The sequence below is a fragment of the Sus scrofa genome, chromosome 1 (assembly GCF_000003025.6).
Source record: "Sus scrofa isolate TJ Tabasco breed Duroc chromosome 1, Sscrofa11.1, whole genome shotgun sequence".
NCBI lineage: Eukaryota > Metazoa > Chordata > Mammalia > Artiodactyla > Suidae > Sus > Sus scrofa.
In genome coordinates, this window is record NC_010443.5 from 14,059,392 (window position 1) to 14,080,106 (window position 20,715).

A 20,715-nucleotide genomic window follows, 5' to 3' on the forward strand; every position below is an offset into this window, starting at 1 on the left:
GCGTGGACCTGAGCATGTAAACGGGGTGAAGCTGTTCTTAAGACCTACCCTTGCGATTGGTATTTTTCCAAGTACACATTTGGTGTGAGGAAGTGGAAATCAGAGCGCTCAGTCAGACCGTAGTAAGGACAGCGAAGGGCGAGCTGGTGCCCCCAGACACTCCTGAGGGCATCTTTAGGCGGAGCTCCAACAGCAAACCTTTGCTGAAGAGCAAAGCAGAGAAGAAGTGGCTGGAGCCCACAAAAGAGAGTCAGCACGTCGTGGCCTCGGCTCCTGTTTTGCCAACCGGGGCTCTGACTGGGCACAGCTTTCCCCCTGTTACACTGACGTCTTTGGGGTCATTCTTTTGACCTCTGTTTCATCCTTGCCTGGAAAAGCCAGCATCTCTCAGAGCTTATTCTGCATGGATAGGGCATTCTCAGAGGGCGGAGGCCCTGCTTCATGCAGACATGTATGGAGTTCGGTCCTGGGATGATGCCCAGCTGCCCCTAACCTCCCAGCTTCAGGAAACTCCCTGCTTCTCTGGAAGAGGTGCTCCTGGGAGGGTGGGGCGAACTGAACTGAGTGTCACTGGTCACCTGTACTCAAGGTCCTACGAAGTGCAAATAGCTTATTTTAGACCAATGGCACCTCGTTGTTGTCCTCTCTAAACGACGTTCTTTTACTGCGGAGCTGGACTGTCTGCAAGGGAAGGAAGTACCTGTGAGCTAAGGTGGCTCGGAATCTGGGAGAGGATGGCATGTCACAGTACCTGTAGGTGTCACCGTTTCCTTCAGGCACTTCAAGCACCCATTCCAAGGTTGCAAAGTTCCCGATCTTAGCATTATCGGAAACATGTGACAGTTGAATCAGGAGATTCTAATGAATAAGACAGAGGGGAAATAGACTGTTTTCCTGTAATAGTGGGTGTAAAAGTCTGAGACTAGGAGTTCCCGTCGTGGCTCAGAGGTTAACGAATCCAACTAGGAACCATGAGGATGTGGGTTCGATCCCTGGCCTCGCTCAGTGGGTTAAGGATGCGGCATTGCCGTGAGCTGTGGTGTAGGTCACAGGCTCGGCTCGGATCCCATGTTGCTGTGGCTGTGGCGTAGACCAGCGGCTACAGCTCCGATTCGACCCCTAGCCTGGGAACCTCCATATGCTGCGGAAGTGGCCCTAGAAAACAGCAAAAAGACAAAACATACAAACAAACAAACAAACAGTCTGAGACTAAGAGGGAGAGAAGGGTCTTTGTGGACAATCAGGCTGTGTGAACCGGGATCCCATTCTATGCTCACAGAGGAACCAAAGGCCTGGGAGCCGGAGCCTCGGAGACGGCAGGATGACTCCTCTAAGGAGGCAACTTAAAGAAGGTTCCTTTCTCCGCCCCTCCCTGTGCTCCAGCCATTCTTGCCCCTCCTCTGCTCTCAAGGAGATGCCGGTTCCTTTCCCTTTAAGGTCTTTGCTGCAGCTGTCCCCCAGGTCTGGAGCATCCTCCCCCTGGATCTTTGCTGGCACTCAATGCAGTTGTCACCCCCGAAGGTGCCTTCCTGCCCAGCCTAAGAAACCTCTCCCCTTTCACGTCTATTCTGTTATCTATTTCACCTTCTCTGTGGCTCTCATCACCATCTCAGTTTGTCTTGTTTGTTTATTGTCTTTCGTCTTTCCAGCAGGGCCTTTGTCTGGCTTCTCAGCAGAATTTCCCCCCTCCCCTGCCCCGGGTCCAGAACTGTGTCTGACATAAAATGGGTACTGAGTATTTAGTGAGTGAGTCATTAAAATGGTGTGATTTCTCCTTTGACATAAAAATATTTGTGAGTAGAAAGGCTCTCATTCAGAAATGATTCCATTCTGATACGAAGAAACTTGCAAATTCCATCAGAATCATAACAGGAAGGATAAACCCCTGGCCGGGTAATAAGTGCTTTGGCTTTCTTCTTGAGCCTCAATTGATCGAAGCGAGCAGTGGCAACAGAGGACAGTGGAGCCTAGTCCTGGGGATGACAGTAGAGGAAATGAGATCTAGAGTTATATTCCTGTGGAAAAATTTTAGAAAAATAACTGGTGATCACATCAGTCAGCTGAAAAGCCTAGCCTCCAAATGATAAGATTTTCCCCCTCCAATATTTCTGAGTATAATCATCTATTTATTGTTCTCCTTCTTGCAGATGCCATAAATTCGATGGGTTTTGTGTTACCATTTTTTTTTTTTTTTTAATGTGGCTTCATGTCCAAGTGGGACCACTGTGGTATTTTTCAGTCCACTCTAAAGGAGCCATCACTCCGTTTGGGTTAAGGTCTTCCTGTGGGTAGTATGACTTGATTTGTACCTTGTTTAAAGCAGGGAACAGCCCAGGAGAAGGAGGAGACTGATGCTGACCTGGCTGCCACTCAGAGCCCTGGGGTTCAGGAATGGCTGGCTCAAGCCCGGACTGCGTGGACCCACCAGCGACAGAGCAGTCTCCAGCAACAAAAAGTAATGCGCCTCCTGTCTCTCTAGCCTGCAGCTTGGCCAAGCAAACACCTTGAGAGAAATGTTTTTGAAGGACAAGTCCCTTCTGTCCTAAAGACAGAGTGCCCCTTTAGCTTTCCTCTGGACAGGAGCAGGAGCTGGCTGTTTCCATGTACTTAACTCATGGCACTGGAATGACGGGTCATTTTAAAGTCTGTTTTCTAAGAAAAGCTTGTGCTTAGTTTTAAAATCGTGTAACTCAATTATAATCTGCATTATCAAGAGTCCCTACTCTATTTCACGTATTGCCCCAATTTGAATTTGTTATATATATAAAGCATCAAGAAGGCCTCTAAGAGTTGGTAAAGTCTTGGGTTACATGTTTTTCTGTTTTTGTTTTTTAAGAAGCAGAATTTATTTTCCACTGTCAAGTAGATACCATCACAAAATAGAAATGTTAAATTACTGCCTAGTGAAATGAATGAGATCTCATTGATACCTTAAATTTATGTATAGGGCATATTCAAGTATCTTCCCAGAGTAGAGGCATATATCATAAATAGCGAAAAGGTAAAACTAAGTCCATTGATGATCCAATTGATCAAGTAATTGGGGAATCCAAGAGAGATATCACTCTCAAGGATCCAGCTCAGTTGGAACAAGGCAGTATTGATTTTGAAATGTGAAAGTGCATTTTGTACCACTTGGGGGCACCGTTGCCCAGCAGAATTTTCCCATTGATCTTTGTAAGATTATTCAAAGATACTTTTTATCAAAGCCAAAGAAAGCTGCAGAGGACTTGAAGACATGTCTGAACGGTTACCTAAACCACACTTTTTATGTAACATGCAAACTTAAAAACTGACTACCAAAGTTCTTTGAGAATATTCTAGACATAGAACCATGATTGTTGACAATAAAGTAACAGTGATGTTTTTATTTGTCCTTTTCTTTGAGCAGGAGTTGGAGCAGGAATTAGCAGAGCAGAAAAGCCTCCTCCGGTCAGTAGCCAGTCGTGGGGAAGAAATTCTAACTCAACATTCAGCTGCAGAGACTGCTGGTGGTGTTGGGTATGTTTCTTTCATTATTCTTATTATTTTAATATTGACTAATTTATTTTTTAGATTCCACATATGAGTGATATCATACAGTATTTGTCTTTCTCTGACTTATCATACGAAGCAAAATACCCTCCAAGACCATCCATGTTGTTGCAAATGGAAAAAAAAAAAAAAAATCCATATTTTTTATGGCTGAGTAATATTCCATTGTACATATACACTGCATTTTCTTTATCTATTCATCTGTGATAGACACTTAGGTTGCTTCCATATCTTGGCTATTGTGAATAATGCTGCTATGAACATTATTACACATGGGGTGCATGTATCTTTTTTTTTCTTTTTTTGTCTTTTCTAGGGCCTGAACCTGCGGCATGTGGAAGTTCCCAGGCTAGGGGTCTAATTGGAGCTGTAGCTGCCCGCCTATGCCACAGCTACAGCAATGTGGGATCCGAGCTGTATCTGAGACCTATACCACAGCTCACGGCAACACTGGATCCTTAGCCCACTGAACAAGGCCAGGGATCAAACCCACATCCTCATGGTTCCTAGTTGGATTCGTTTCCTCTGCGCCATGACGGGAACTCCCGCATGTATCTTTTTGAATTAAAGTTTTTATTTGCTTTGAATATATATCCTGCACTGGAATTGCTGGACCATATGGTAGTTCTGTGTGTGTGTGTGTGTGTGTGTGTGTGTGTGTCTTTTTAGGGCTGAACTCATGGCATATGGAGGTTCCCAGGCCAGGGGTCCAGTTGGAGCTACAACTGCTGGCTTATGCCCCAGCCACAGCAATGCCAGATCCGAGTCACGTCTGTGACCTACACCCCAGCTCATGGCAACACCAAATCCTTGGCCCACTGAGTGAGGCCAGGGATCAAACCCACATCCTCATGGATGCTAATTGGGTTCATTACCTCTGAGCCACAACAGGAACTCTCCTATGGTAGTTCTATTTCTAGTTTTTTGAGGAACCTCCATAATGTTTCCATCTTGGCCGCACCGGCAGCAGTGTACAAGGGCTTCCTTTTCTCCACATCCTCGCCACTATTTGTAATCTGTGGTCTTTTTGATGGTAACCATTCTAGCAGGAGTGAAATACCTCATTGTGGCTTTGATTTACATTACTCTGATAACAGTTTACCATTTTATTCTTCTTGCTGTTTTCATGATATTTGAAGCAATGTAAACATCTCACTCCAAATTCTATTTTAAACATCTTCTGCAAAAATTTAATCATTTCGTTTCCACTTTATGATATTAAATTTACTTGCATTTTGAACATTTTGTTTTGCAGTATGAATGTAGGTGGTAACTGTGATGACTGGCTTGTTTGCCCTCTTGCCAGTATGCTCAGAATATCTGTCTAGGGAAGACGCTTGTACATTTTTTTTTTTTTTGTCTTTTTTTGCTTTTTCTAGGGCCGCTCCCACGGCATATAGAGATCCCCAGGCTAGGGGTCTAATCGGAGCCATAGCCACCGGCCTATGCCAGAGCCACAGCAACGTGGGATCTGATCCGAGTCTGCAACCTGCACCACAGCTCACAGCAATGCTGGATCCTCAACCCACTGAGCAAGGCCAGGGATTGAACCCGAAACCTCATGGTTCTTAGTTGGATTCATTAACCACTGCACCATGACGGGAACTCCAAGTTCATTTTTTAAAATCAAGAAATGCATTCTAAAATTAGATCATGTCTTTGACTGAATGATTATATCTAACTGCAAAATGTTTTCCCTAACAAGAGCTTATCTTTCCCTAATATCATTCTAAGAAATATATACAATTTAATTGCCTTCTAAAGACTATGGTTTTTCTTGATGATCTGTTTCTATAATTTCTATGTACAAAGTCATTGAGCTTTGAGTCCTGGTTTGGAGTGGAGACTGGAAGTCTTATATATAGAAAAGTAAAGTGTTAAAAGAAAAATTAGGGAAAGTGGAGAATTTTCAAGTTGAAGATTCTGGTTTAAAATGTAGGAAGGAGAAGTTCCTTAGTGGTCTAGTGGTTATGGTCTGGGTGTTGTCACTGCTATGGTTCAGGTTCGATCCCTGGCGCAGGAACTTCCACATGGTGCAGGTGCAGCCAAAAAAAAAAAAAAAAAAAGGTAGGAAGGAAAGAAAATTGAAACAGAATGGAAGTAGGAAGTATTCCTGTATTTAGAAGCAGGACTGGGTTTTTCTCCAGTTCTGCAGCTATCACCAGGAAAAAGTAACTCAATTCTGAGACTTCAGTTGCTCATCAGTAGGATTAGAATAGTTGGGCTGCTGTCATCACAGAAAGATTATAAACACTGCAGATGTCAACTGAAAGGATATATAGGAGACCTATCTTTAAAATCTAAAACATTTTTTAAAAAGTTTTAGTGCAGAGTTCCCTTCATGGCTCAGCAGTTAACGAACCCAGCTGGATCCATGAGGATGCAGGTTCAATCCCTGGCCTTGCTCAGTGGATTAAGGATCCGGCGTTGCCGTGAGCTGTGGTGTAGGTGCAGACAAAGCTCGGATCTGTCATCGCTGTGGCTGTAGTGTAGGCTGGCAGCTGTAGCGCCAATCTGCCCCTAGCCTGGGAACTTCCATATGCTTCAGGTGCAGCCCTGAAAAGCAAAACAAAAAAAAAAAGTTTTAGTGCAGCCTCTGTGATGATGTATGGCTAAAGGTTGTACCATCATATGCCAAATAGCTCTAGCTCCATGGACTCCAGTGATCTCTTTTCTGAACATTTGTTGGGAGGAAGTTGACTTTTGAAATATTATTTATGGTACCAAATAATTGAAAGAGACAGAAATGCCTATTAGTTAAAAAAAAAAAAAGCCTAAGAAAAGATTTATACCTAATAATCTTCACAAAAAACTATATAACACTATCAGAAAATGTATATGTGGTACAAAGTAAAAAAATGTGATATAAAATTGAACGTATAGTGTATGTGTAAGAACAAGACTGGGATGCAGATTGTCCAAAGTAACTTTGGCAAGGGCAGATTTGGAGATTTTTCTTTTCTTTTTTTTTTTCTTTTTTTTGCTATTTCTTTGGGCCGCTCCCGCGGCATATGGAAGTTCCCAGACTAGGGGTTGAATCGGAGCTGTAGCCACTGGCCTATGCCAGAGCCACAGCAACGCTGGATCCGAGCCGCATCTGCAACCCACACCACAGCTCAGGCAACGCCAGATCGTTAACCCACTGAGCAAGGGCAGGGACCGAACCCGCAACCTCATGGTTCCTAGTCGGATTCGTTAACCATTGCGCCATGATGGGAACTCTGGAGATTTTTCTTTTCTTTTTCTTTTTTTTTTTTAAATCAGTGCTGATATAATGTTGCTGACATATGACATCGGTGTTGATTATATATATGTGTGTGTGTACATACATACATATAGGAAATAAGGAAATATTCAAGGAAAGGAAGACAAAGCAAAAACAGTAAAATTATTGATACAACGAATAAATACCAATTTAAAAGAAGAAGAATGAATACTATTATAACATGTATATTCAGGAATTCCATTAAAATGACATGAATACTGTAAGAATTGTGTTAAAATATAATGGGATTTTATAAGCATGTTGTGCTCATGCTTAAACATGCTGATAAGGCCATAAACAGGTGCCTATATAAATCCAAAATGAGAAATGCAGTTTCTTCCACGCTGACTCTGAGTTGAGACTTGCCTTCACGTTGCATTTTCTCTTCTGTTGCCAGTTCTTCTGAGATGTTTATTCATCCTTCATAGCTTTCTGAGTATTTTTGCCAAACTCTGCTTTTACGAAGAAACCATCCACACTTGCCTCCTCATCACATGTAGAGTCACGAAAAGCGGTGGTCGAAGTCTGCTGCAACTTTCTTGCCGTGATTTTTTTTTTCTTCCCCTGGTCTCTAGCTTTGGAATGGACCTAGATGAAAGGCAAACAACTCTAAATTGCTTTTTCAAATAGAAAAATATTTTAACGAGAAATTTGTGGTGCCGTACTGACTTTCTGTACAAGAGTCACTTTAAAGACTGCTTATAAATTCTTTGATTTTTGTACAAATTCTTTAGAAAAGTCTCCTTTAACTCTCGTTGATTATAGTTCAGCAAGCCTTTCAAGCCTCTGGGTAAATATACCAAGCAAACAAACAACCATAAATTAAACAACAGCTAGAAGCAAAAGGAAAAAAAAATATATATATATAATATATATTAATATATAAGTATATGTATTTTTTGAAGAATAACATTGCTGGGAAAAAGGCTTTATATATATATATATATATATTTTTAAAGCTTTGTATATTTAATCTTCAAAAGTAAATTGGTTTGCACAAGAAAACCCCTATGAAAGAGGCACGACTTGCTTCATGGCTACAAACTTAATAAAGAATGAGTATTACATGATTTATGGGACAATTGATGGAAGAGTCCTTCCAAGATTACTACAGAAACTCAACTGGAAATTAATTTATATAAATATCAAAGGGAAAGATGAATATTCTCCATGGGAAATGAAAGGCTGTGTTCTAATTTAAAATTGATTTGCTAATGGCATTTTATATGTGTCAATGATTAAATATAGGAGTATATAGATAATATACTCCTGGTTTTATACTAAATTGTTTTTGCAAATATAAATGAATTAAAAGTGACCCACTGTACTCCACCAACATGAAAGACAGCATGATAAAGAAATTCAATTTCAGAAGAATTTTAAAACTTGTTTTTTATTTTAAAAGATGTTTAAAAAGAAAAGTCTAGAGACTAGTATAATGAACAGAATTAAAAAGTATCAATTTTATTTTGATTTTTTTTTTTTGGCCATGCTGCAACATGCAGCAGTTCCCAGCCCAGGGACTGAACCCACACGATGGCAGTGACCCAAGCCACAGTAGTGACAATGCCAGATCTTTCACTGCTAGGCCACCCGGGAACTCCCTGTTTTGGGGTTTTTTTTCCCCACTCAAAATTACTTTTTAAAATCAATTCATATTGATACATATAAATCTAGTTCTTTCATTTTAACTGCTTTTAACAGTATTTTATCTTGTGACAGTAACAATGTAATCATACATTTTCTTATTTATAGGCCTTTATATTGTTGCTATTTCTTTTTTTGCTATTACTGGGATTGTTGAACTTAAATTTTTTACATGTCTTTAAGTATTCAGGTGAGAAAGAGTCTCTAAGTTATATTCCAGAAGTAGAATTCCTGCATTATAGCCTTATAGATGATTTTTTAAGGCTTGTCTCAACAGTCTTACCTAAAGAAATGATTGTATTCAACATTTATGCTGAAAGGAATAGACTTTGGGGTGGTGTTTTCTGCCAATTGACATTTTTTTTTTCTTCACTTGAACAAAAGTTTCCTTCGCAATAAGAATGGCTACCTAGTATGGCTTTCAGATGACATGGTTCTAGTTAGGCCTTCCAATGCCCTGACAAACTAGGATCTGTTAGCACGTGGGTCCCCCAGAGTTGTCTCACCATTACCACTGTCATTTGGCCCCATTCATTGAATGGCTGCTTTGTACCAGATCGGATCATAGGAATTATGCCTCTCTTTTCTAAATTTAATTCTCATACTTCTGCAAGACAGGTACTACCTTCATTTTAAAGATGAGAAAATTGCAGCTCTGAGAATTGAAGCCAGTTACTCAAAGCCACAAATTTAATGTGTTGGGGCAGGAAACCCAGATCTGTGTCACTCCAAAAGCCATCGTCCTCTCAGCTGCCACCTGCTGCTGCCTGTCTTTAAGGATGACACTGTAGTGCCTTCCTTCCATGTTCTATACTCTTAGCCCATGTCCTGATGGTATTTGCCTTGGACTCCTGGTAAAAACTCTCAGTACAAGAGGCAGCATTTTTAGCGTTTTTGAATTTATCCGTGGGCTGTTTGACAAAGGATATGAGTTTGATCATACACTTTCTATTTCTGAAAGTTACATTTTTTTGGCCACGCCTATAGCATGAAGCTGTTCCTGGGCCAGGGATTGAACCTACACCACAGCAGTTACCAGAGCCACTGCAGTGACACAGCTGGATCCTTAACCCACTGGGCCACAAGGGAACTCCTAGAAGTTACAGTTATCGCTTATCTTGAAGGCAGAGCTCTTTTCAGTGTGTTTTTAAATTATGATGTTCATGATTCAACTATAATATAAGTAAGAATATACTTGTGTTACAATTGGTCTCAAATTTACCATCTTAATTTATATTTTTAAAGGGTCAGCTAATGACTGAAATAATCTGGTTCCAATGTGAGAGGCCAGATCTAGTACACACAGTACGTTACCTAGAACTTGTTGCCTTTTTACACACATTGTAAACTTAGATTATTTATTCTTCTAATAGCGAAAAACCTGATGTGTTATCCCAGGAGTTGGGGATGGAAGGGGAGAAGGCACCCGCTGAAGACCAGATGAGAGTGAAATGGGAAAGCCTACATCAAGAATTTAGCACCAAGCAGAAACTGCTTCAGAATGTTCTGGAACAGGAACAAGAGCCAGTGGTATTGAACATTTTGCTTTTACATATTAACTAATATAAAATATGTACAGCTTACGCTGTAAGAATGACTATAACTGTGCAATAACCTACATTTCATCGTCGATTCCAAAATAAGACAAATTAGTCATCCTACATTTTCCTTAGCAAGCCTGTTTCACGTATCCCTTTATTATTATATATTTATGTGTGGAAATTGATTTGACTTCTAGATACTATTTTACTCAGAGATGATTAATATCTGATGACTCGTTAGCACAAATCATTAAATTTTAGATGCCTCCCCTTCTTTTTTCCCACGACTTTGAAAATTAAGGATGCCAATTAAAGATATACACATCAAGGCCAAAATAAATTCTAAGAATCTGTTGGTAAATTATCAAGTTATCTTATTTTCCATGGCTACTTCCAGTATTTAATCATTTCGTATCTTAGTGGGAAACACCCCTGGGACCTCAGTGGAGCTAAAGGCAAAGGCCAGTGGTCAGTTACAGTGGCCACAGACCCATCTGCAGGCTGGTTCCCAAGATGGGTGGGACTTGTGATGTTGGACTTGGTTCCACCAAGCAAGCCAAATCTGGTGGAATTAAACATAGCAACAGAAGGTTCCAGATAATAGTTATTACTTTAGCCTCAGCAGAAGCTGGAGAACAACAGAGAGTCAGAGGAATTCACCCTTTAAAGAGCTAATGAGGGAAAGCAGTGATGCTCAAAACAGCTATGGCCTATCAGGACTTCGAAGGTAGATGCCTGGTCCCAGATCCTGGGCCAGCAATGCTCTAGCCATCCCACAACCACAACCCCAGTGGTATCATCAGGGTAAATTCTGGAACCTTTCCTGTGGATCTGAGGAAGCTGCTGTTCTCACTGCTCTGGGCAGGAATCGATTAGGAGCTGGGCGAGGCCGAACCCAAAAGAGAAAGAGTGTCCATAAGTACAGAGCATCCGAGGAGGGAGAGGCAGGAGCTGTCGGAGTGGGCACTGTAGGGCAGGTACACCTTGCCAGGACTGCCCAACAGGGAGTGGGCTAAAGGTCACAACGTCCCCTCATCTGCCAGGAACTGTGCATAAGCCTACAGATCCATTTGTTTCTATCTCATTTTACAAAATCTAGTGGCGTGTCACACTTTCTCACTCCCCTTCTCTGCCCAGGAGCCTCCCCCCCTTTTTTTCTTAATTTTATAATGATTTTTATTTTTTCCATTATAGCTGGTTTACAGTGTTCTGTCAATTTTCTGCTAGACAGCAAGGTGACCCAGTCGCACATACATATATACATTCTTTTTCTCACATTATCGTCTATCATGCTCCATCATAAGTGACTAGATATAGTTCCCAGGGCTGCACAGCAGGATCTCATTGCTAATCCATTCCAAAGGCAATAGTTTGCAGCTATTAACCCCAAATTCCCAATCAGGAGCCTCCTTCTTTGCCGCTGTCCACAGGAATGTCACCAGCTCTGGTCCTGGGGAATAGAGAGTCCTCCATTTCCAAAACGCATTTGTCTCAGTCATACTGGCACATGGTCCCCTATACCTTTTGCCTGGACCCCCTACCTGTGCCCGAATGACTCCTTCTTCACATCCCTGATCAAACATGCCTCAGACTGCCAGCTTGAATTCTTGATTTCTGATGTCAGGCTCCTAGCCTTTTCTATTCATGTTAAAGCCCCTGGCTGCCGTCTTTGCTGAGTGTCCTACATCAGATACGTCCAGGACATTTCTAGGAATATTTCATGCTTGCTTACTTACTCTTCTTCATTCGTGAAATGCCTGCCCCTTGTGCATTCAACTTAAGCACCTACGTGAATCATCCAGCCCTGCTGACCTTGACGTCTCCACTACCTGCTCTTACCTGGGAGAGCTGCTTGTTCCCTCAGAGCCCTGTGGCCACCTCGACATCTGCCACGAGAGCCCCCGGGGACAATCTGGTCCCGCTGCACCTGCATTCCCACATGATACCTGGACTGTGGACACTTAGGTTCATGATAACCTGGACTGTGAATTCCTCTGACTCTCTGTTGTTCTCCAGCTTCTGCTGAGGCTAATTCCTTCCCTTTGGAATTAGACATGGGAAGCTTGAAGGGTATTTATCTTATGACATTTTTGCACTTGAGGAAAGGCAGGACATAGCAGTGTGGTTGTGAAAGTGGCCACGATAAAAGTTGCTATCTTTTATGAACTTGTTTTGTGTTCTAGGTGTTACCGTAACAACACTGCAGTGAGGCTGACATTCTCTCTCTCTGTAGAGCTGTAAGCTAAGACTTGGACAGATTAGATACTTTCTCAGGGTCTAAGAAAGAAAAGGCAGAGTTGGAGTTGGGGTCCAGGTCTGTTTAACTCCACAGTCCTTCCTTTTTCTTTTCTTTTCTCTTTTCTTTTTTTTCTTTTGTCTTTTTGCCATTTCTTGGGCCTCTCCCGTGGCCTATGGACGTTCCCAGGCTAGGGGTCTAATCGGAGCTGTAGCCACCGGCCTACGCCAGAGCCACAGCAACATGGGATCCGAGCCGTGTCTGCAACCCACACCACAGCTCACGGCAACGCCGGATCCTTAACCCACTGAGTGAGGCCAGGGATCGAACCCACAACCTCATGGTTCTTAGATTCGTTAACCACTGAGCCACGACGGGAACTCCTTTTTTTTTTTTTTTTTTTTTTTTTTTTGTCTTTTTCACAGTCCTTCCTTTTTCATATTTTTTTATATTTACAGGTTTATACCCTGGATGATATACTTACTACTCTCAGGTGTAAAGACGGGCAGGCTTTTTGGGTTTCGTTTTTTGTTTGTTTTTGGCCTAATATTCGCTAGATCAAAAGGTATCCATTTCTCAGAACAATGTTTCTTTCCTCCCTTCCTTGTGTTTAGTGTCTGTGAAGAACACCCCATCTGGCCTCAAGATGAGGCATGGTTCCTGCTGCTAGGAACCTGTGACCCAACTAAGGAAATATCTTCTACATTTCTGAAAAACTAGCCAGACAGCAGAGGCTTCATAAGTAGGAATTAAAAAGAGAGCGAAAGTTGTTTTTTTCGTTTTTCTTTTTCTTTTTTTTTTTTTTTTTAAGTGGAACACTGCTATAGTAGGCGTGGAATTTAAGGCAGTGGATTATAAAGAGATGCTGGGCAGTGGGCATTCCAACTACCATGGGGAATGAGCCTGGCAGGTTTCAAGGATAATGAGTAATCAGCCTGAAAAGTCAGGTGAGGATGAGAGATTCTGAAAAACCATAGGAGACCGAGTGTGACAGGAAACATCATTAAAAAGTTTGAGCGCTGAGCCCTATCGGGGTCCTTATTGGGGAGACGTTGTGTGCGCTTAAAAGTTTAGGGGGGAAGTAGGGGAGTCATGACAGCAAAGGAAACAGTCGAGGTCCGGTGTTTAGGATGGATTATTTCATCACGGGTAGTGCTAGCACCAAGACAGGTTGAAAAGAAGCCTATGATAAGAATTCAGGCATTTTCCCCACTGTCATTTGTTCATTCATTTATTTTTGGTCCATCGAGGGAAATATTGCCATTGCTGCATCTGGCTGCCACGTTTGACGGACTTGGTGTGTTGTAGAGGTCGCTTTTCTCTAGCACGAGTTTCCAGGGGGACAGGTTTTTTTTTCCCCCCGCACCTGTGTCAGTGTGCATTTCTAGATGAGAACATCTGGACTGGTTACCTGTGCCCCTCGGTAAGCTCCCCTGTCTACGCTCAGCTTTACAGGCGGCCAAATCGGCTCCTGTCTGGTGTGCCGCTGTACAAAGGGGACGGGCAGGCCCAGGATAAAGCTGCCGTGACATCGCTGCTGGATGGATTGAACCAGGCCTTCGAGGAGGTTTCCTCCCAGGTAGGGCCGCGTGCTTGGTTTCCCTGTGGGTCTTGGGCTCCGTGGGGTTTGCTCCACCCTCCGGGCGAGAACTGAGACCCCATCCTAGTGATTAACCTGGAAAGGCAGAGCCGATAGGACCCCAGCATCTTATCCTGGTATTTTTCTCTGATTCCTCCAAACGCTGAAATTAATTCTTTGTTCCTCCCCTTTTGTTCTCAGGGTGGAGGGACAAAGAGGCAGAGCATTCACTTGGAACAGAAGCTGTATGACGGGGTCTCAGCTACCTCTACGTGGTTGGATGACGTGGAGGAACGTTTGTTTGTTGCTACAGCACTTTTACCAGAAGAGACGGAAACGTGCCTCTTCAACCAAGAGGTAAGTTTGGCAGCTCATGTCTGTGAGTCTAAGGCATTGTCGAGCGCTCGAAAAGTTGACCCTGGATAATTAATGTTATGTATGAAGAAGGTCAGGCATAAAAAACCGTTCTCATAAAACCCAAATGAAGTGTATTTCCAAGCAGCATAATGCAGGCAAGACTTGCCTAACTATAAAAAGCTTTCAAAGATATTTATGCTTTTTGCATTTTTATTCTTTGTCTTCTGTTTTGTCAGAGGTGGAAAAAGCTGAGGTCTCTGTAGACACCCTATTGTGTATCGCAAATCTTCCACTTAACGAAACACAGGCTAAAAAGAATAATTATGTATTTTTAAAGGCACGTTAGAAAACTCATTTTTTTTCACCAACTAGTATGTACTATTATTAGGGAATGATGTAAAGTTTCTGAGGAAAATCTCTCCAACAGTCACTTACCTAATATTTATACAAGTGTATGAAATTGGTCCCACTTGCCCTAGATGTAATTATCACTGAGCAGTTAAGAGAGCTATCGAGGACCTTCTATGCAGAAATGATTTGTATATACATTCACGGATCTAAGCATGGACATGCACTTTCTTATCAACCCCAGACTCTTGCCAAAGATATCAAGGAAATGTCTGAAGAAATGGATAAGAACAAGAACTTGTTTTCCCAAGCCTTTCCAGAGAATGGCGACAATCGAGATGTTATCGAAGACACTCTGGGTTGTCTTTTGGGCAGGTTGTCTTTGCTGGACTCAGTAGTAAATCAGCGATGCCATCAGATGAAGGAAAGACTTCAGCAAATACTGAATTTCCAGGTAAGATATCATCAAGAGACGTTTGACCATCATCCAGCTATATTCAGCCATAAACAGGGTCCTGTTGAGGCGTGATATAGACCCACTTCTTTTTTTTTTTCCAAATGTACAGAGAGCAAGAACATTATAGAAAAACCAAGGGAATTAAACTCGAGGAAGAGAAAACTAAACGTTTTATGTTCCTAGAAAGGGAAGGTTGAGAAAACCAGCCAGCCAAACTTAGGGCTGAAGAGAACTTTAAATTCAGCCCGTGGAAGTCATATTTATGGCACATTATAATGATAATGTCCAGTTGATAATAGTGGAATTTAAAACATAAGACCAAAAAAAACAGGAGTTCCTGTTGCGGCTAGTGGGCTAAGCATCCGACTCGTATCCATGAGCATGTGGGTTCGATCCCTGGCCTTGCTCAGTGGGTTATGGATCTGGCATTGCCCCAAGCTGTGGTGTAGGTTACAGATGTGGCTCAGATCTTGCATTGCTGGGGCTGTGGCATAGGCCCCAGTTGCAGCTCTGATTCAACCCCCTAGCCCGGGAACTTCCACAAGTCATGGATGGGGCCATTAAAAAAAAAAAAAAATGCAGGGAGTGATGTGATACAGAATAAACCCTGACTCCCAAGATCCAGGGGCCATTGAAAGTGACCATGACCTAATTACTTCTACCTGTGTTAAAAATGTATTCCGTTATTTTCCAGTCTTCACTCCTCAGAGTTAATGCCTTTTAGCCCTAGCCTAGATTTCTGTTGCCAGCTGAATGACTGTGTGCTTCTGAGACTTTTCCCATGACTATAAACTTCAGCAAATGCAAAAGCTGCTGATAAACATTAGTGTCGATTTTCATTATTAATGAAAAGTTCTTTGGGGAATACTTAAGTTTTAATTGAACTGTACTTTTAACAAACATAGAAGATTTATAAAACAGATTCATGTAATACATGTAACTAGGGCCAAGAGATTGATGTAAAATTTTAATTTGCTGCAAAAAAATACTGTAAAATGTCAAATAAATGTACCATTAGTCAGGAAACATGGAATTTTCCAGATGGTCATCTAGTTAGAGGGACAAATTATCCCTGCCTTCCAGTAGTTTACATTCTTAAAACTATAAACTAAAATTATCACAAACATTTGTGTATCATTTTCTATTTACAAAAAATTTTCACATGCAGGACAATAATAATATATTATGGTTTTATCACTTAGTGCTGCTTCTCTGAGCCTTGGTGTCCTCAACTATTAAATAGTGTCCTTAATAACCACCTTATAGGATTTTGTGAGGATAAAATGACTCAAAGTGTGTAAGATACTTTGAACAGTGTCTGAAACATAGGAAGCACTCAGCAAATTTTGTTACTGTTTTTGCTATTAATAGTATTGCCTATAACATATATAATATCTGGAACCAATGGAAAAGTAAAATTATTTCTCCAAGGTTATTCAGCCATCAAGAACTAGAGCCAGGATTTGGCTAAAGACAAAAGAACATTTGTATTGTTGGGGTGATGGCAGGGGAGATGGAGAATTGTAGACCCATTCAAGATATATTTAGAAGGCAGAATCCACAGGGGAGCACTTGTTGATGGTATGAATCTGGGGAACAAGAGAAAGTGGGACTGCTGAGGAACCCTCGGGACTCTGACTTGAGCATCTCAGGGGCATTGGCTGACAGAGGAGACAGGTAGGAGTGGTACCATTGACCAGTGGGCAAGACTGGGTGGTTGGCGGTACCACGTGGCTGGATGGTACCGCTGGGTAGAATTAAGATACTCAGGTGCACAGTCGCAAGTCTGTGGCTTAGAAGAATGACCCACACTGGCTATTTGTATTTGTATCTGTCATGTTGTGTAGTGCACAGAGAGAGATGAGCATTCCCCTTGGAGTCAGAAAACCTGGGGTTGATTATTTGAGTATTTGCTCTTGAATATAAGATCCAATTGCATCAATATGTACATGTGGTATGTCTAAAATCAGCAAAACTATTGTGCAACATAAGGAAACTTGTTTCGTTATCCTAAAATTCCTCTTGCGGAGTCCACTGGTAGATCAGCGGGTTAAGGATCTGGTGTTGTCACTGCTGTGGTGTCACGTTGGTGGCCCGGGTTTGATTCCTGGCCCAGAAACTTCTGTATGCCATAGGAGCAGCCAAAAATAAAAAAGGAAAAATAAAATAAAATGTAATTTCCTCTGGCACAAAATAATGCACAGAGTTTTGACAGCATCCAAGTCTATCAGCCATGAATGAGGTGGGTTCACTGTGCAAATGTGTGCATCGCTAGGAGGCATATTTCCCTTTTTCTAATTGCGCTTACTGTCGAGTGTCTTTGGCGCTTTTAAAGTGTTATTGGTAGTCATAGCCAGTCAGAGTGAAAAAATGAACCAACCACGAGTACTCTGGAACTTATTTTGGGTAGAGGAGCAAGAGCAGAACAAGTAATCATGAAATTCTCTTTCAATCACGTTCTCTATTTTCCTTCTGCCAACAAGTTTCTACTTGATGGTGGCCAGCTCACGAACAAAAACTGACATTTCAAAATGTTTGTGCTGCAATTTAATTGAGAGAAAGGGTTCCAATGTTAATATAATTAAAGGTCAAGTCACAATCCATTTTATTTTATGATGCACCACACACCTGGTGTATTGTCAGTGCTCACTGTTTATTGGAACTGCAGCCTTCCTTTTCCAGTTAACTCTGGAGTCCTAGCCTTTGCCAGACTGCTAACATTATCCTATAGGCAACAGACAACCTGGAAGAATGGGTAGATGTTAAGTTGATGTATATTACCTACAGGGAATCACAAGTTAATTTTCAGTTATTCTGTATTTTTGAAATTTTTATTCATAGACTTAACTCCAAATAAATTTCCTGGATATTTTTATAATTGAGTATTTTAAGTTATTTGAAAAAAACAAAAAAGGGAAGATTTTTTTTTTATTATTAAGTGAGTGAGGCAGCACAAATGATTTTAAAACGTGAAACTTTCTATAGACCTGTTTCTCAAACAGCTAGAACGCTGCCTCATTATGCCGCAACAAGTAATTTCAGTGACTGTAAGAAAAAGATTGTGATGTCTGTATCCTGAGTAGTATCACAAGTGTGGTAATAAGAAATGGTTACATTGAGAACTATGTCTAGATACTCATGTCGCAACAGAAGGAAGGGTGGGGGAAAAAACTGTAACTGCAATGTATACATCTAAGGATGACCTGACCCCCTTGCTGTACAGTGGGAAAATAATAAAAAAAAAATTAAAAAAAAAAGAAATGGTTAAAGCCTTCAGATTTTCATGTTTAGAAAATATGAACATGGAGTTCCCCAGTGGCTCAGCGGGTTAAGGATCTGTCATTGTCCTTGCTATGGCTCAGGTAGCTGCTGTGGCACAGGTTCGATCCCTGGCCCAGGACCTTCTGCATGCCATGATGAGATATAAAGATGATGTACAGGAAATGCATATACCCTCTTTATTTCTCACCATGTCATCTCCTCCTGTAGATGAACTAAAGTTTTTCTAAGTACGTGTGGCCAATAAGGACTTTATTTCTTTTGAATCTATTCAAATGAGTGGGAAACACCTTTTCTTATGCATACAAACAGATAAATGTGTCATGGTACTAATGGCCTGTGTGTCCTCAGTGTGAGCACAGCTGAATTATACAAGCATTATCATAACTCATGAGCTTCTGAAACCTTGGTTCTGGCACTGTTTTTCTAGTGCTGGTATCACAATTTCATATTTAGTTTGCAAGTAAGCTTGCAGATCAGTTTGGGTTTTGGTGAGTGACAATGATTGCTTCTTAGGATTCTTTTTTTTAACTACACAATTCACCTATTTTGCTTGGCCTCGCATTTTGTGTTACAATGTTTGCACATATCCTTAATGACTTTTTTCTTCCTTGGGGCCGTTATCCTTCTCCCGAGAGAGAATTTTTGCATCTTGGAGAATACATGGGTATGTGATCAGCCCCCAGTGAGGAGAATGTGCTGAGTCAGATCAGCCTATGAAGAGCAACCAGCTCATTATTAGTTAGACTTTTCTAACTCATAAGGAATAGCGCATATTTGCTATTTCAGGGAAAAAAAAATTAAATTTTATGCTTCGAATTTTGTTCCAGTTCACTATTCCTTTTAGAATTGAGTATCAAAATTCTGATCGTTATCGCCTTTCTTTACAGAGCTAACTCATCATAAGTCTGTTTAGACATTGAATGAGTGATGTTTATGAACAAAAGGCTTATTAGCTCTTCATGTTGTCTCTTCGCATGCCTTTGTCATTGTGAATAAAATTTATTTTCTAAACTTCAGGATGGCTTTTCACAGGCTGTAAAAATCCTTTGAAAATAGGCGAAAGAAGGAAATGGGAAGAGAGGGAAGGAGAAGGAAGAAGGAAAAAGGGATTATAATTATTCCTGAGAATAATATTTCCCCCAAATCAATATAACACCTGCAGTTTGTTTTACTAGATAGAAGATGAGTGTGGTATTTCCGCTGCGACGTTTAAATGTGCTCATTCACTACAGAAATGACAAGGTGACTAGGGTGACCAATCTCGCCTCTTATTTGCACTTCGTCTCCATTTGTATCGTGTTGGAAATGCTTTGTCTAACAAATTCTTCAAAAGTCCCTTTTAGCACTTGTGTAACTTGCTACCATTCCTTTTCCTTTCCCATGGGACAATGTTTCTTCTGGGCATTAAATTCCTACACCTATAGATTATTTCTAAGATTGTATGTACAACAACTTCCAATTTCCTGCTACGTCTGTTAAGCCTTTCATTGCTCTCTTCCTTAGAATGACCTGAAGGTGCTGTTTACATCACTGGCTGACCACAAGTACATCATTCTGCAGAAACTGGCAAATGTCTTTGAACAACCTGTGGCAGAGCAAATAGAGGTATTGATAGCTGCCTTTTTCCAGTAAAGCAACTGCAATGAGTAGTATTGACCAATATATGACTAAAGTAAATTTCACAGGTACAAATAAATAACTAGGTTATGTCTTTGAAAAAATGGAAAGTAGCTTAAAAAGTACTAATTCCATCCCTACCCTCCTTGGGTTAAAGAGGTAATAGTAGCAGAAAGCATGGGGACTTACTCATCTTCTGAGTCGTGTCATTCTGACCTGGAGCAGACCTGTTGCCCCATAAGCCTGTTGCACAGCTGTATTCTGGGCTCTCCCTTTACTTCCCGTTCTGAAGATTTCCTTCATTTCTCCCTTCTGTTGGGTCTTCTCTTCCCTGGGTCCCAAGTCTTCTTTTCTGCATTGCTTCCTTGTTTTATGAGTGCACACCCTTCCTAAGAAAGGATGCATGCTAGATAAATTCACTGTTTTGCATGTCTGAAGGTTTTCTTGTACTATGCTCACACTTTATTGATAGCTTGGCTCTTTCTAGAATTCTTGGTCAGTTCTTTATAAAGAGTTTTGAGGCTTTTCCCTCCATTGTTTTCTAGCTTCCAGCATTGGCTTGAGGAATCTCAAAGTCTGCTAACTCCCAAAAGCCCCCAGTGTTTTGAAATTTCACAGGAATGGTCCTATGGGGGAGTCTGTTTTATCCACTGGGCTGGGAGCTCAGTGGGCTCTTGAGATCTGGCTGCTCTCATCTTTCCATTCTGGAAATGTTTCTGAGATTTATTTTAAATATTTTTTCAGCCCTCTGTTTTATCTGTCTCCTTTTCTGAAACTCCTTTTAGGCAGCTCTTGGATATTCTGGTCCAGTCCTCTGATTTTCTGATCAAGAGACATTTCTCTCTGTGTTTT

At 41.3% G+C, this 20,715-nt stretch overlaps 1 protein-coding gene across 1 annotated transcript in view; it reads left to right on the forward strand.

The window, feature by feature from the left end:
* SYNE1 (spectrin repeat containing nuclear envelope protein 1) overlaps positions 1-20,715 on the forward strand; it is a 486,068-nt gene that overhangs the window by 343,748 nt on the left and 121,605 nt on the right. The window contains 7 exon segments of the mRNA XM_021084410.1: positions 2,324-2,455; positions 3,392-3,501; positions 9,820-9,976; positions 13,671-13,802; positions 14,004-14,159; positions 14,752-14,961; positions 19,750-19,851. Coding sequence (XP_020940069.1) covers positions 2,324-2,455; positions 3,392-3,501; positions 9,820-9,976; positions 13,671-13,802; positions 14,004-14,159; positions 14,752-14,961; positions 19,750-19,851 — 999 coding nt within the window.